We start from the raw sequence: 12,512 nt of genomic DNA, 5'->3' as shown, positions 1-12,512 counted from the left end.
TGACTGGGAATTGAACTGTGGCCTCCTGGTTCATAGGTCGATGCTCAACCACTGAGCCATGCTGGCCGGGCCAGAAATTTACTTTTAAAGCAGCTTTGTTAAAAATATTTTTTGCAAATAAGGCAGGGAAGACCTGGCTGCATTGATGCCCCAGCCCCCTCTCTAAAAATCAATGGAAAAAATATCCTTGGGTGAGGATTAATCACACACACACACACACACACACACACACACACACACATACACACACACACACACACAATAAAGGCAGGGAAAACCAATTTTAATAATTTTAATTTATTTATCCCTAAGGATAACTCAGACTCAAACCTCTGAGAAGGAGAATTGAAGTTTCTGCTGGTTTTGATAGATGATGTGAAACTAGAACTATATTGAGGAAGTCCTGTTCCAAAGGCTCCACAACATATTTCTCTAGATCAGAGGTGGGGAACATCTGGCCCAAGGTCCGTATGGCCCAAGAAATCGTTTGGTCTGGTCCTGCCAAGGCATTAGGGGTGAGTGAATTAAATGTCTGGACAAATAGAGCAGGCTGATTTTTAAGCTGATAATTTGTATGGCCCCCGAATGATGCTATAAGCATCCAAATGGCCCTTGGCAGAAAAAAGGTTCCCCACCCCTGCTCTAGATGAATATGAGAAGTTAAATTATAAGGTTGTACATTAGGAGAGGGATTGTGCTTGGGGGACACTTTTGGTGATCTATTTTTGGCCCCAGCAACTTAATCTTCCAGGGATATTTCAAATAGTTGTCAGAAGGTGTAAGTTGAGTGAAGGCAAAAATAAATGTGAAATTCCCTATTCCTGGTTGCTGACGGTCAGGTCATGGTTTTAAAAATGAGTCTTTTTCAGGTTAATCTATTGACACTGAAAGATTTTTATTCCTCTGGTTTTATGCTCACTTATATTTTATTCCTTTTAAAGTACTTTCAATATTCTTTTTATTTTTTTAAAATATATATTTTATTGATTTTTTACAGAGAGGAAGGGAGAGAGAGAGTTAGAAACATTGACGAGAGAGAAACATCGATCAGCTGCCTCCTGCACATCTCCCACTGGGGATGTGCCCGCAACCCAGGCACATGCCCCTGACCGGAATCGAACCTGGGACCCTTCAGTCCGCAGGCCGACGCTCTATCCACTGAGCCAAACCGGTTTCGGCACTTTCAATATTCTTACTGGAGAGAATAAATCAAGAGTTATCATCAAAGCATTTTTCGTGAATTAAATTATATTCTTTTTATATTAAGGTAAAATGAAACCAAAAGAAAGAACATCAATTTGATTGGCTATATGGATCAATATTTTATTAATATCACTCAAAACATAAAATCATATCTCCATTTGAGAAATAAATCTCTCATCTTGCAACCTACAGAATCTAGAAACCATCCCTCAATCTTAGCGGAGCTTACAACACTATAAAGAAAACTCCTGGAAGCCACATAACAAGATTAGTTGCTACAATTGTTACAGCTACTACATAAACTCCAGGGGACATGGGATGCTGTGTCAGTCCCTAAAACGAAGTTTACGTTTTAATATCCATGTGGGAGATTTGAGATCTTGAATCCCTGCAAAGTGAAGATTTGGAATTGAGATTCTCACAAAAATAAGAGTGATAGCCTCAGTGAAAAAGTAGATAAAACAAAACAAAATAAACTAGTAAACCAACACAGAGTAATGACAAGGAGGAAGAACGTCTGGTGTCAGCCAGGTGGACAGCGACTGTACTACTGAAAAATAGTATCCACACAGAATGTCTTCACACTTTGTGCCTTGTAGCCAATGTGGCTCAGTTGGTAGTGTTGTCCTGTGCACTGAAAGGTGATTGGATCAGTTCCTAGTTAGGCCCAGGTTGTGGGTTCGGTCCCTGGTTGGGGTGCATATGAGAAGCACGCCAATGTTTCTCCCTCTTCCTCCTTCCCTTCCTCTTTCTCTACCCCTTCCTCTCTCACTAAAATCAATAATGAAAATTACAACAATTACATTTTATTAAAAAAAATAGAAAGAGGAAAAAAAGAGATTTAAAGATACTAAACTCAGATTAAGTTCCAAGATATGTGGTAAATAAAGTAAACACAAACCTGCTTTGAGAGGTTTTGCCCTCAATCTATATCCAGGAAAATTTACTAATGATGAGTTAATAAAACAAATTTATTAAATACACAAAGAAACAATGCACTGTGAGCAAGAGCCAGAAGATAAAATGGAAAGATTACAAATCTCTCTCTGCCAAAAGAATTTCAAATAATAGTTTAATATCAAACAGATAATAAAAAATAACCATTTAAAAAGTGTAAAAGTTCATGTTACAGTATATACATTCAGGAAATTGAACAAAATGAATTCCTGGATGATGAGTGGGGATTGTTTTTCCACAAGTTCTGAAACTCTCTTTCCTTCCTCACCAAATATACACAGAAATCATAATACAACTTCCTATAGGTTTTGGCACATTTAATTATTGCAGTGATATATAAATCAAGTATTCAAAAGTCTGGCTTATTTCTGAATGTGCTGGCTTTTCAGAATACACTGAAGATAAATACCCACAATTCTCATTTTACGGGGCTTACTCTTCAACACCGACGCATCCAGAATTGCATTTTGCTCCAGTCAGAATTATGATCAAGACTAGTTCCAAGAAAGTGTTTTCCAGAGAAGAGGAGGGACCACACTCATAATGTCTAACTTTAATTACTGCTTTAAATAAGTATCAACTACTGTGTATTTTTATGCATCACACCTATGAAAAGCAAATGGTTTCTGAAGTCAGCTTTAAAGTGTTTCATCCTCAGGTGAAGCAATCAGAACTACTCTCAAAATCAACAACAAAAGACTGATCTACACCAAATTGTTTCGATTTAATAATCTCTCAAAGTAAATAAGGTACAGTAAATGGGTAAGTACAAATAAGATTGGAGTCATTAAGAATATGACAACTGGATGCCCACTTTCACCACTCCTTTACAATATAGTACTGGAAGTGCTAGCCACAGTGATCACATAAGAAGAAGAAATAAAAGGCACCCAAATTGGAAAAGAAGAAGTAAAATTGTCCTTATTCGCAGATGACATGATACTATATATAGAAAACCCCAAAGACTCCATCAAAAAATTACTAGACTTAATAAATGAATTCGACAATGTAGCAGGATACAAAATTAACACTCAGCAATCTATGGCTTTTTTATACACCAATAATGAAGTCACAGAAAGAGAAACTAAAAAAAAAAAAAAAAAAAAAATCCCATTTACCATTGTACCAAAAAAATTAAGATACCTAGGAATAAACTTAACTAAGGACGTAAAAGACCTGTACTCGGAAAACTACGGGACATTGAAAAAAGAGATAGAGGAAGACATAAACAAATGGAAGACCATACCGTGTTCATGGATTGGTAGAATCAACATCATTAAAATGCTCATACTACCCAAAGCAATTTATAGATTCAATGCAATCCTCATTAAAATACCAACAGCATATTTCACAGACCTAGAACAAATGCTCTAAAAATTCATCTGGAATAAAAAAAGATCCCGAATAGCCACAGCAACCCTAAGAACAACAAAGTTGGAAGGATCACAATACTAGATATCAAGCTGTATTACAAAGCCATGGTTCTCAAAACTGCCTGGTACTGGCACAAGAACAGACATATAAACCAATGGAACAGAACAGAGAACTCAGAAATAGACCCAAGTCATTATGCTTAATATTTGACAAAGGAGGCAAGAGCATACAATGGAGTCAAGACAGTCTCTTCAATAAATGGTTCTGGGAAATTTGATCAGTTACATGCAAAAAAAAAAACTAGATCACCAACTTACACCATACACAAAAACAAACTCAAAATGGTTAAAGGACTTAAATGTAAGATGGGAAACCATAAAAATCTTAGAAGACTCCATAGGCAGCAAAATATCAGACATATGTCATACCAATATCTTTACTAATACAGCTCCTAGGGCAGTGGTTCTCAACCTTCCTAATGCCACGACCCTTTAACCCTTTGTGGTCCAATTTTATTTTTGGAATTCAAACAGTCTGGTCCAAATTAATTGATGGGATTGAATGTTGAACCGGTTTGCAGTCAACGTTGGACCTGCTCCTAGCGCCTGGTCTGTCGAGTCAACCTCCACGTTGGACCGAAAAGGGTTAATGCAGTTCCTCATGTTGTGGTGACCCCAATTTTATTGTTACAAATTGAACGTAATTAAAGCATAGTGACTAATCACAAAAACAATATGTAATTATATATGTGTTTTCTGATAGTCTTAGGCGACCCCCAAAGGGGTCGCGACCCACAGGTTGAGAACCACTGTCCTAGGGCAATGGAAACTAAGGAGAAAATAAACAAATGGGACTACATCAAAATAAAAAGCTTCTGCACAGCAAAAGAAACCAACAAAAAAACAAGAAAGCCCACTGCATGGAAGAACGTCTGCCAATGTTATCTCCAATAAGGGTTTAATCTCCAAAATTTATAGGGAACTCATACAACTTAACAAAAGGAAGATAAATGATCCAATCAAAAAATGGGCAAAGGACCTAAATAGACACTTTTCGAAAGAGAACATACAGAAGCCGAGAGACACATGAAAACATGCTCAAAGACACTAATCATCTGAGAGATGCAAATCAAAATGACAAGTGCTGGCGAGGATGTGGAGAAAAAGGAACCCTCATGCACTGCTGGTGGAAATGAAGACTGGTGCAGCCACTGTGGAAGACAGTATGGAGTTTCCTCAAAAAGTTAAAAACAGAACTCCCATTTGACCCAGTAATCCCACTTCTAGGGCTATATCCCAAGAATCCAGAAACACCAACGAGAAAGAACATATGCACCCCTATGTTCATAGCAGCACAATTTACAATAGCTAAGATTTGTAAACAGCCTAAGTGCCCATCAGCAGATGAATGGATTAGAAAACTGTGGTACATCTACACAATGGAATACTACGCTGCTATAAAATAAGAAGGAACTTTTACCATTTGCAACAGCATGGATGGATCTGGAGAGCATTATACTAAGCAAAATAAACCAGTCGGAGAAAGATAAATATCACATGATCTCACTCATGTGGAATATAATGATCAACATAAACTGATGAACAAAAATAGATCCAGAGACAAGGTGCAGGGGAAGGAGGTGGGTTAGAGATCAACCAAAGGACTTGTATGCATGCATATTAGCATAACCAATGGACATGGAGACTGGGCCTGTGGGGGCTTGCCCTCAGGGGTGGGAGTGGACAGGAGGAGTGTCAATCAATCGGGGCAAAAGGAGACATATGTAATAGTTTAAACAATAAAAAAAATATGACAATTTCAGGGGGACATATCTAAAAGAATAATTTAAAATTTTCATTGTTAACTTTTGTGACATAACATTAAAAATATTTGTACAGAAATGTGAGGGTCAGGAATGTTTCTGGTAGCTTCATAATTTTAAAAAATGCTAGAGTTACATGGGTTCTTGAGGTTCATTTACTATGGGTTTTGAGCAGTGTTAAGATACAAAGGGAAATTACAGAATTTCCAGTTCCTTTAAAATACATTTTTAGGTCAAAAAATCATGAAAATAGAAAAATGCCAAGACATGTTACTTTCTGACATCACTAACTTCTACCTCATCCCTAATCAAGCAAAAGACAAATTCTTCTTGTCTAGCTATCCTCTGGTTTACAAAAAAGAACCTGTATATCCTCTCACTCAGGTACTGGTAACTTACATTACTAATTCCAAGGGTATTTGCATTTCAAACAAATGTACCATAGTAGGAAGTTTACTTGAACCCAAAATCTGTTCGTCCATTTATCCATGAACACTGCCTTGCAATGTCAGGCCATTTAACGGACAGACTGCTTATACGAAGAATGACTGTCTGGAAGTATGACTTTGGTACAGTCTTGTTTTACACTTATTTCAGTTCTGAAGCATGGCTTGAATTCCATGTGATTGCTTTGTTTTTCTTTGTTATGTTCATTTAAAATTTGTTCTCACTAGCCTCTCCTATTTTTGGAACTACCACATCAGTAGTTATTGAATGACAACTCACAGGTAGGTGTTTGAAAACAATGAAGGGTCAAACAAATCAGTTCTCCAACAAACAAGTGATCTTTGGGGGACATTCACCTGTACTCATACCAAAACCAAGACTGTTTTTTCAAAGAGTGACTGACAAAAAAGCTGTAGGTCATCATCCTACTAAGGACAAATGTTCCTGAGATAGTGATGGTATTAGGAATACCGATGCCAATGGAAGCCAGTCTGTTGAGGAAACAGGTGATTTACAAACATTTATGATAAGTTTCTCCCTGCCCTGCCTTGCATTGTTTACTTTTCTGCTCGAGTTTACTGTGTTCAACTAGATGTTCTACTGTTCCAAGAAACCAGAAACCTTCCACAGACATTTATAAGGAAATGGCCTCAAAAATTGAGCTGGATGGGAAAGCTACATCTTAAAAGTAGGGATCAGGTTTTTGACTTGTCAAGCTTCCCTATCAGAGAGCGCAAAACAGACAATACTGGGGATGCTGGTGATTAAAACCTCCCTAGTGCATATCTAGATCAACTGCTGGGGAGTACTCATTGTCAAATTGTATAACTTAATTTGACAGGTATAGAGAAAGCAAATTATACAGTGTAGGGCAACGTTGAATAACATGGGCTATGTGACTTGTTAAAAGCCATATTCTATGTGCTAATAACTTGAGTGGTTGATAAGTCTCAGATAACTTTTGATTTAAATTTTAAAAATCCAATGATTAGTTCCTAAGATCCTAGGTGATGGTCTATTAAAAAGAAATAATTTTGAATTGGGAAGAACACAATGCATTGATAATATTAATGACAAAATAATAATGATAATTACAGGAGAAAATAAAACTTTTAAAAGAAAATGTGGAAGAGCATTAAACTTATCTGCAAGTCAATCAAAGAGAGCACTTTTATTTTTCAGAACTAGTTATAAACCTTTAACGTTCTGATAGCTATTTTCCTAAATCCAGGATTAAAGAGGTCTTGCATAAAGGAGTTCCTTTAAGTTTAGGATGGACTAGGTTTCAAAATTCTGAGGAGACGGGATTAGGGACTACCGGCCATGAAAGTTTTAATTGGTTTCCAGCCCCAAAGCAACAAAATTAACCACTGAGGAACTGATTCATATGAACAAGGCAAAAAAATAAAAACAAGAAACACATGTACGATGAGTGACAAATACCTTGGAGGCATTTTGTATATTTGAAATTTCATTTGCATTTTTATACAATGGAGCAAGCAACTCTTGTGCAGGCTGCACTAAAACATAAATACACCATTGAAGAAATCAGACTAGGAATTTCAGCATTCATTTGATGTTTCTGGAAGTCAAGGAAAGTAGCCAATTAAAAAATAACTCAAATACTGCTTCTTTTTTATGTTCAGCAAGCACATAATTAATGGCAGAATAGCTTACCTGGGGCAGGGCTCTTTCTTGAACTTAAGTTCTGAGACTCCACAATCTCTTCTGTTTGCCCATCTGCTTCTATCTCTGTTTTGTTCTGAATCTCTTTTACATCTTCACTAAAGCAAGTTCTTATGCCCGCATCCTCTTCTAAGACTCTGTGGACTGCAGTGGGAGCACCAGCAGCACCAACATCAGTGGCAGCAGCAGGAACAATGACTGGTGTGGGAGGAGGAGAAGCAGGAGGAGTTGGAGGAGATGGAGAAAAGGAAGGAATTGTAGAAGGGGTGATGGGAGCTGAAACACATTCCACTTTCATTTCTTCTGGGGGATTTTCCAGAATCTCCAATTCAAGAGTCAATGGCAACACCTCCTGTTTTACTAATTCCACAATGCTCTCCATGGCTGGTAATTTTTCACTAACTCCATTCATCTCATTAATTAGGTTAGTACTAGAAATTAGTGGAATCTCATTAGGAGCTACACTACAAGATTTCTTGCATATGTCATCATCAATTACATCAGTTTGCGAAGGGCCTGATGTTTCTGTGCAAGATGTGAGGCTGGGTACAGGAACTGTATCTTCTTTTGAGGAGGAGAGGTCGCATCTGTCATCTAGAGTAGTGGTGAATATTGGCTGGCTACTAAGAGCAGCAGAAGTGGGGGAAGCAATTGAACTTCGGGCAATTGGAGAAACAGCAGCTGGTGATGGAGGCAGAGGAAGCTCTGGTATGGACACTGCTGCAGTAGTCTCACACATCTGGCCCAGTTGTTCTTTCTTTTCCCCACTAAGGACTAGCCTAAGCACTGGGGAAGGAGACTTTAACACTGGATCTGGTTTTGGCTTCTCCTCTGGGAAAAAAACAAAAAAACAGTTTTAAGAATAATTCTTGGATCAGAGATTATATTGTATTATTTTGGGCCAATTCTTTTCATTTCTTACCCTAAATCATGGGTAGCAGAAGAGAGACCAAAGTATTAGACATCTACCACTTCAAAAACATTGTCATTTTTTTTCTAGTTATATCCACTATCACATATACAGTTTGTTTTGGAGGAGAATCAATTCATCAAATGATTATGACAAGATTACAAAGAAAAAGCTCATTAAAATTGAAGCTAAATCATTCTTGGAATGGGAGTGGGTCTTTTCCTTAAGGTAGTGATAACTTCCATCTCCACTGTATCTTGTTCCCTGTAGAAATTCTACCAAGGATACACTATAGTGGCACGATAGTTCAAGGGCAAATAGAGATTAAATTATTATAGACTGACTAGAGGCCCAGTGCACAGATTTGTGCACTGGTAGGGTTCTTTGGCCTGACCTGCAGGGACTGAGCTGAAACCGGCTCTCCAACATCCCATGAGGGGTCCCAGATTGCGAGGGCGGTTCTCGAGTGACACACCCCAGAATCGGGCTCCCTCCTCTCTGGTTCCGGGTGTGTCACCTGAGAACTGCCGCTGCCAAGTGACTGCAGCTTGGCAGCTCCTGCATTGTGCTTCTGCCCCCTGGTGGTCAGTACACATCAAAGCTTAAACTTTTATAAATAGACTAGAGGCCCGGTGCATGAAAATTCATGTACTGGAGGCAGGGTGGGAGTCCCTCAGCCCGGCCTGCACCCTCTCACAGCCCGGGAGCCCTCAGGGGTGGGAAGTGACCCGGTGATCAGGGGAAGGCGACACCCCCATCACACCTCTGCTGCTGCCACTGCCGGCAGCGCAAGCCTCAGCTGGCAATGGTTACCTGAGCCTTGGGCTGGCCTTGGGTGGCTGGGCAGCGGCCATCCAAGGCTTGCCTGAGCCTCAGGCCGGCCCTGAGCAGCTGGGCAGCCACCATCAGAGGCTTGCCTGTGCCTTGGCCAGCTCTGCTTGCCTGAGCCTGTCAGTGGTGGGTGCAGGAGGACCCGAGGCCCCCAGCGGGGCTGAGGGGACTGGGTGCCACCATCTTGTGGCTGTGGGCACCGCCATCTTGTGAGGGCATGATGGTCAATTAGCATATTCCTTCTTTATTATATAGGATATTTTTATTCTATATATTTCTACACTTTGGGGAATTTTTATAAAGAACATGTATTACTTGTTTATTTATTATCAATCAGCAAAGTAAAGTTCCTGAACATAAAAATTCATCTCTAAATTAATTAAACTTTCACTTTTTAAAAGTTAAAGGCATAAAATTGAAAATTCATCTTGTGCCTTCATTATAAAAATAAATTCTTTAAGGAGAAAACAATTAATATTCAGATAATCAAGTCCAATAAAAAAAGAACACTTAACATATATGTCTGAAACATTTTAGTATAATATGTAAAATGCATGTCTCTGTATAGACACAGAAAGAATAGCAAGAGCAAGAGAGAAATAAATTGATAATTATAATAAAGGTACCAGAAAATGTAAGAAACTCTAATTCATAAGAATTTCCATATTTTAAAATTCTAGATAAGCTGATATGATTCATCCTTGTGGGAATGAAACCCAAAGGAGATTCAAATTTTTTTCTAACCTTGTGCTTCCTTAGTGGCTCTAGTGGAAAAGCAGATATTCATGAGTTATGTTTTCAAATGCAAACAAAAATTTTAAGCCCTATAAAAAACAATCTACACTGAAAAGGACTTTTCTTTCTCTGTCAGAAATCTTTAGGCATCAATGAAAATGGGTCTTTACAATAAATTGTGGTGAACCCAGTCTGTCAAAGAAAACACACTCTGTTACTCAGATAAACAGACAATAGATATTACCAGTGGGTTGTTAAAGGCTAATTTATTCACTGCAACTACTTTTACTAGACTTAAAATTCACTTTAATTTAAGGGCATAAAGGTCAGTGCTTTTTAAATTGAACTCTGCCTGTTTATTATAATGGAGAAAAGATCAATAGGCTCTCACTGTCAAATCCCTCAGATTAAGTTGCCAGGGAAAGAGACAAAAATATTTCAAAGAAATATATATGTGCCACATATATAACAAATAAACATTTATTAAAATACCTCTGATGAAAATAATTTCCAATTCAATGGAATAATTGCTAATGAATGGGTCAAGCATCCAGATTACAGGATAACATTGTAAAAGCACATCACAATAACACTCTTTATACATAGGTGCAGTAAATTAAACAGTGGAAAATAATAATTCTCACATTAATAGGAAATAAAATATGTGACAACAATCAAACAAAATGAGACATAAGACTGAAACTTCTATAAACCCCTGAGAAAAATCTAACATTAATGAAACAAATTAGAAACAAAAAGTTATTTTGAGAGCTCCTTATTCTGAAATATTAAGTTCCTTAATTCATTCATTAAAGCCCTGGTGGGGCTCAGCTGATTAGAGCATCTTCCCGATATGCCAAAGTTGTGAGTTTGATCCCAGGTCAGGGCACATATAAGGGTCAACCAATGAATGCATAAATAAGTGCAACAATGAATCAATGTTTCTCTCTCTTCTCTCCTCTCCTCTCCTCTCCTCTCCTCTCCTCTCCTCTCCTCTCCTCTCCTCTCCTTTCCTCCTCTCTCTCTCTCTCTCTCTCTCTCTCTCTCTCTCTCTCCCCCTTCCTCTCTCTTTTTCAAGTCAATCGGTAAATTTAAAACACACACACACAAATACAGCCTTTAATACAGAAAGCTGAAAAGTATAATATAGTAGATCTAAATAAAGAACACAGATTTTATTATTAAGATAATGCTTTGCAGAGCCAAGATTATTTGAAACCTAATATACTGCATTAAAAATGTTTATAACATTTGGCCATCTTTAGGAACTTACGGGAATTCCATTTTTAAGAATTTAAAAAAAAAAAGATCATGTAAGAGTGAAAAGAGACAGAGATATGGAATATTTAAGGCAACAATATAATAGCAAAAAGAAGAGAAATAGACTAAATGTGTAACAATGAGTGATTTATAAAGGAATGATGGTCTGGGCATATCATGGCATAGTATCTAATGATTTAAAATAGGCTTTTAAAAAAGCATGTAATAATATGGTAAGTTTATAACAAAAGATAAGTTTTTTTAAAAAAGCATGGAACAAAACTGTATGTAGAGCATAAATCTAACTTGGTAACAAAAAATATATAGCCCTGGCTGCTGTTGCCAGTGGTTAGAGCATTGGCCCTAGCACTGAAGGGTCGCAGGTTTGATTCCTAGTCAAGGGCACATATTGGGTTGTAGGTTTGAGTGGAAGAGGGTGCATGCAGGAGGCAATCAATCAATGTGTCTCTCCCATTCATGTTTCTATCTCTCTCTCGCCCTCCCTCCCTCCCCACCTTCCTCTCTCTCTCTCTCTCTCTCTCTCTCTCTCTCTCTCTCTCTCTCAAAAAAAAAAAATCAATGGAAAAATATCCTTGAGTGAGGATTAACAAAAACAAAACAAAAAATAAATCAATAAAAAATATATAATAATGCCCTGGCTGGGTGGCTCAGATGGTTGGAGCATCATCCTGTGCACCAAGAGGTTGTAGGTTGGATTCCCAGCAAGGACACATACCTAGGTTGCGGGTTTGAACCCAGGTTGGGGCACATATGGGAAGCAACTGATCAATGTTTTCCTCTCTCCCACTTCCTCTCTCTATAAAATCAATAAAACATCTTTGGGTGAGGATAAAAACAAACAAATAAAAAATATATATATAGCCGAAACCGGTTTGGCTCAGTGGATAGAGCGTCGGCCTGCGGACTGAAGGGTCCCAGGTTCGATTCCGGTCAGGGGCATGTACCTGGGTTGCGGGCATATCCCCAGTGGGAGATGTGCAGGAGGCAGCTGATCGATGTTTCTCTCTCATCGATGTTTCTAACTCTCTATCTCTCTCCCTTTCTCTCTGTAAAAAAATAAAATATATTTAAAATATATATATATATATATATATATATATATATAATACTAACATATATGCATATGTGAAAGTCTGGGACATTTATTAACAATGACTCTGATAATGAGATAAGATACTTTTTCTTTCTCATTACATATAATAAATATAATGAATGTCATATAGGAAAGAAAGAAAATACTACTCTCTTTTATTCTCATATTGTGGT

At 37.9% G+C, this 12,512-nt stretch overlaps 1 protein-coding gene across 19 annotated transcripts in view; it reads right to left on the bottom strand.

Annotated features, from left to right (window-relative positions):
- EIF4G3 (eukaryotic translation initiation factor 4 gamma 3) overlaps nucleotides 1-12,512 on the bottom strand; it is a 311,606-nt gene that overhangs the window by 104,252 nt on the left and 194,842 nt on the right. For 18 of the 19 annotated variants that reach the window (XM_059690920.1, XM_059690914.1, XM_059690919.1 and 15 more), the window contains one exon: nucleotides 7,481-8,320. In XM_059690920.1, the coding sequence (XP_059546903.1) occupies nucleotides 7,481-8,320 (840 nt within the window). Of the gene's footprint in view, nucleotides 1-7,236; nucleotides 7,386-7,480; nucleotides 8,321-12,512 lie in introns of those variants that run through there. The other variant, XM_059690932.1, reaches the window with a different exon arrangement.

The sequence above is a fragment of the Myotis daubentonii genome, chromosome 3 (assembly GCF_963259705.1).
Source record: "Myotis daubentonii chromosome 3, mMyoDau2.1, whole genome shotgun sequence".
NCBI lineage: Eukaryota > Metazoa > Chordata > Mammalia > Chiroptera > Vespertilionidae > Myotis > Myotis daubentonii.
Note: the sequence above shows the minus strand (reverse complement) of the source record. Positions and strands in the feature narration are given on the sequence as shown.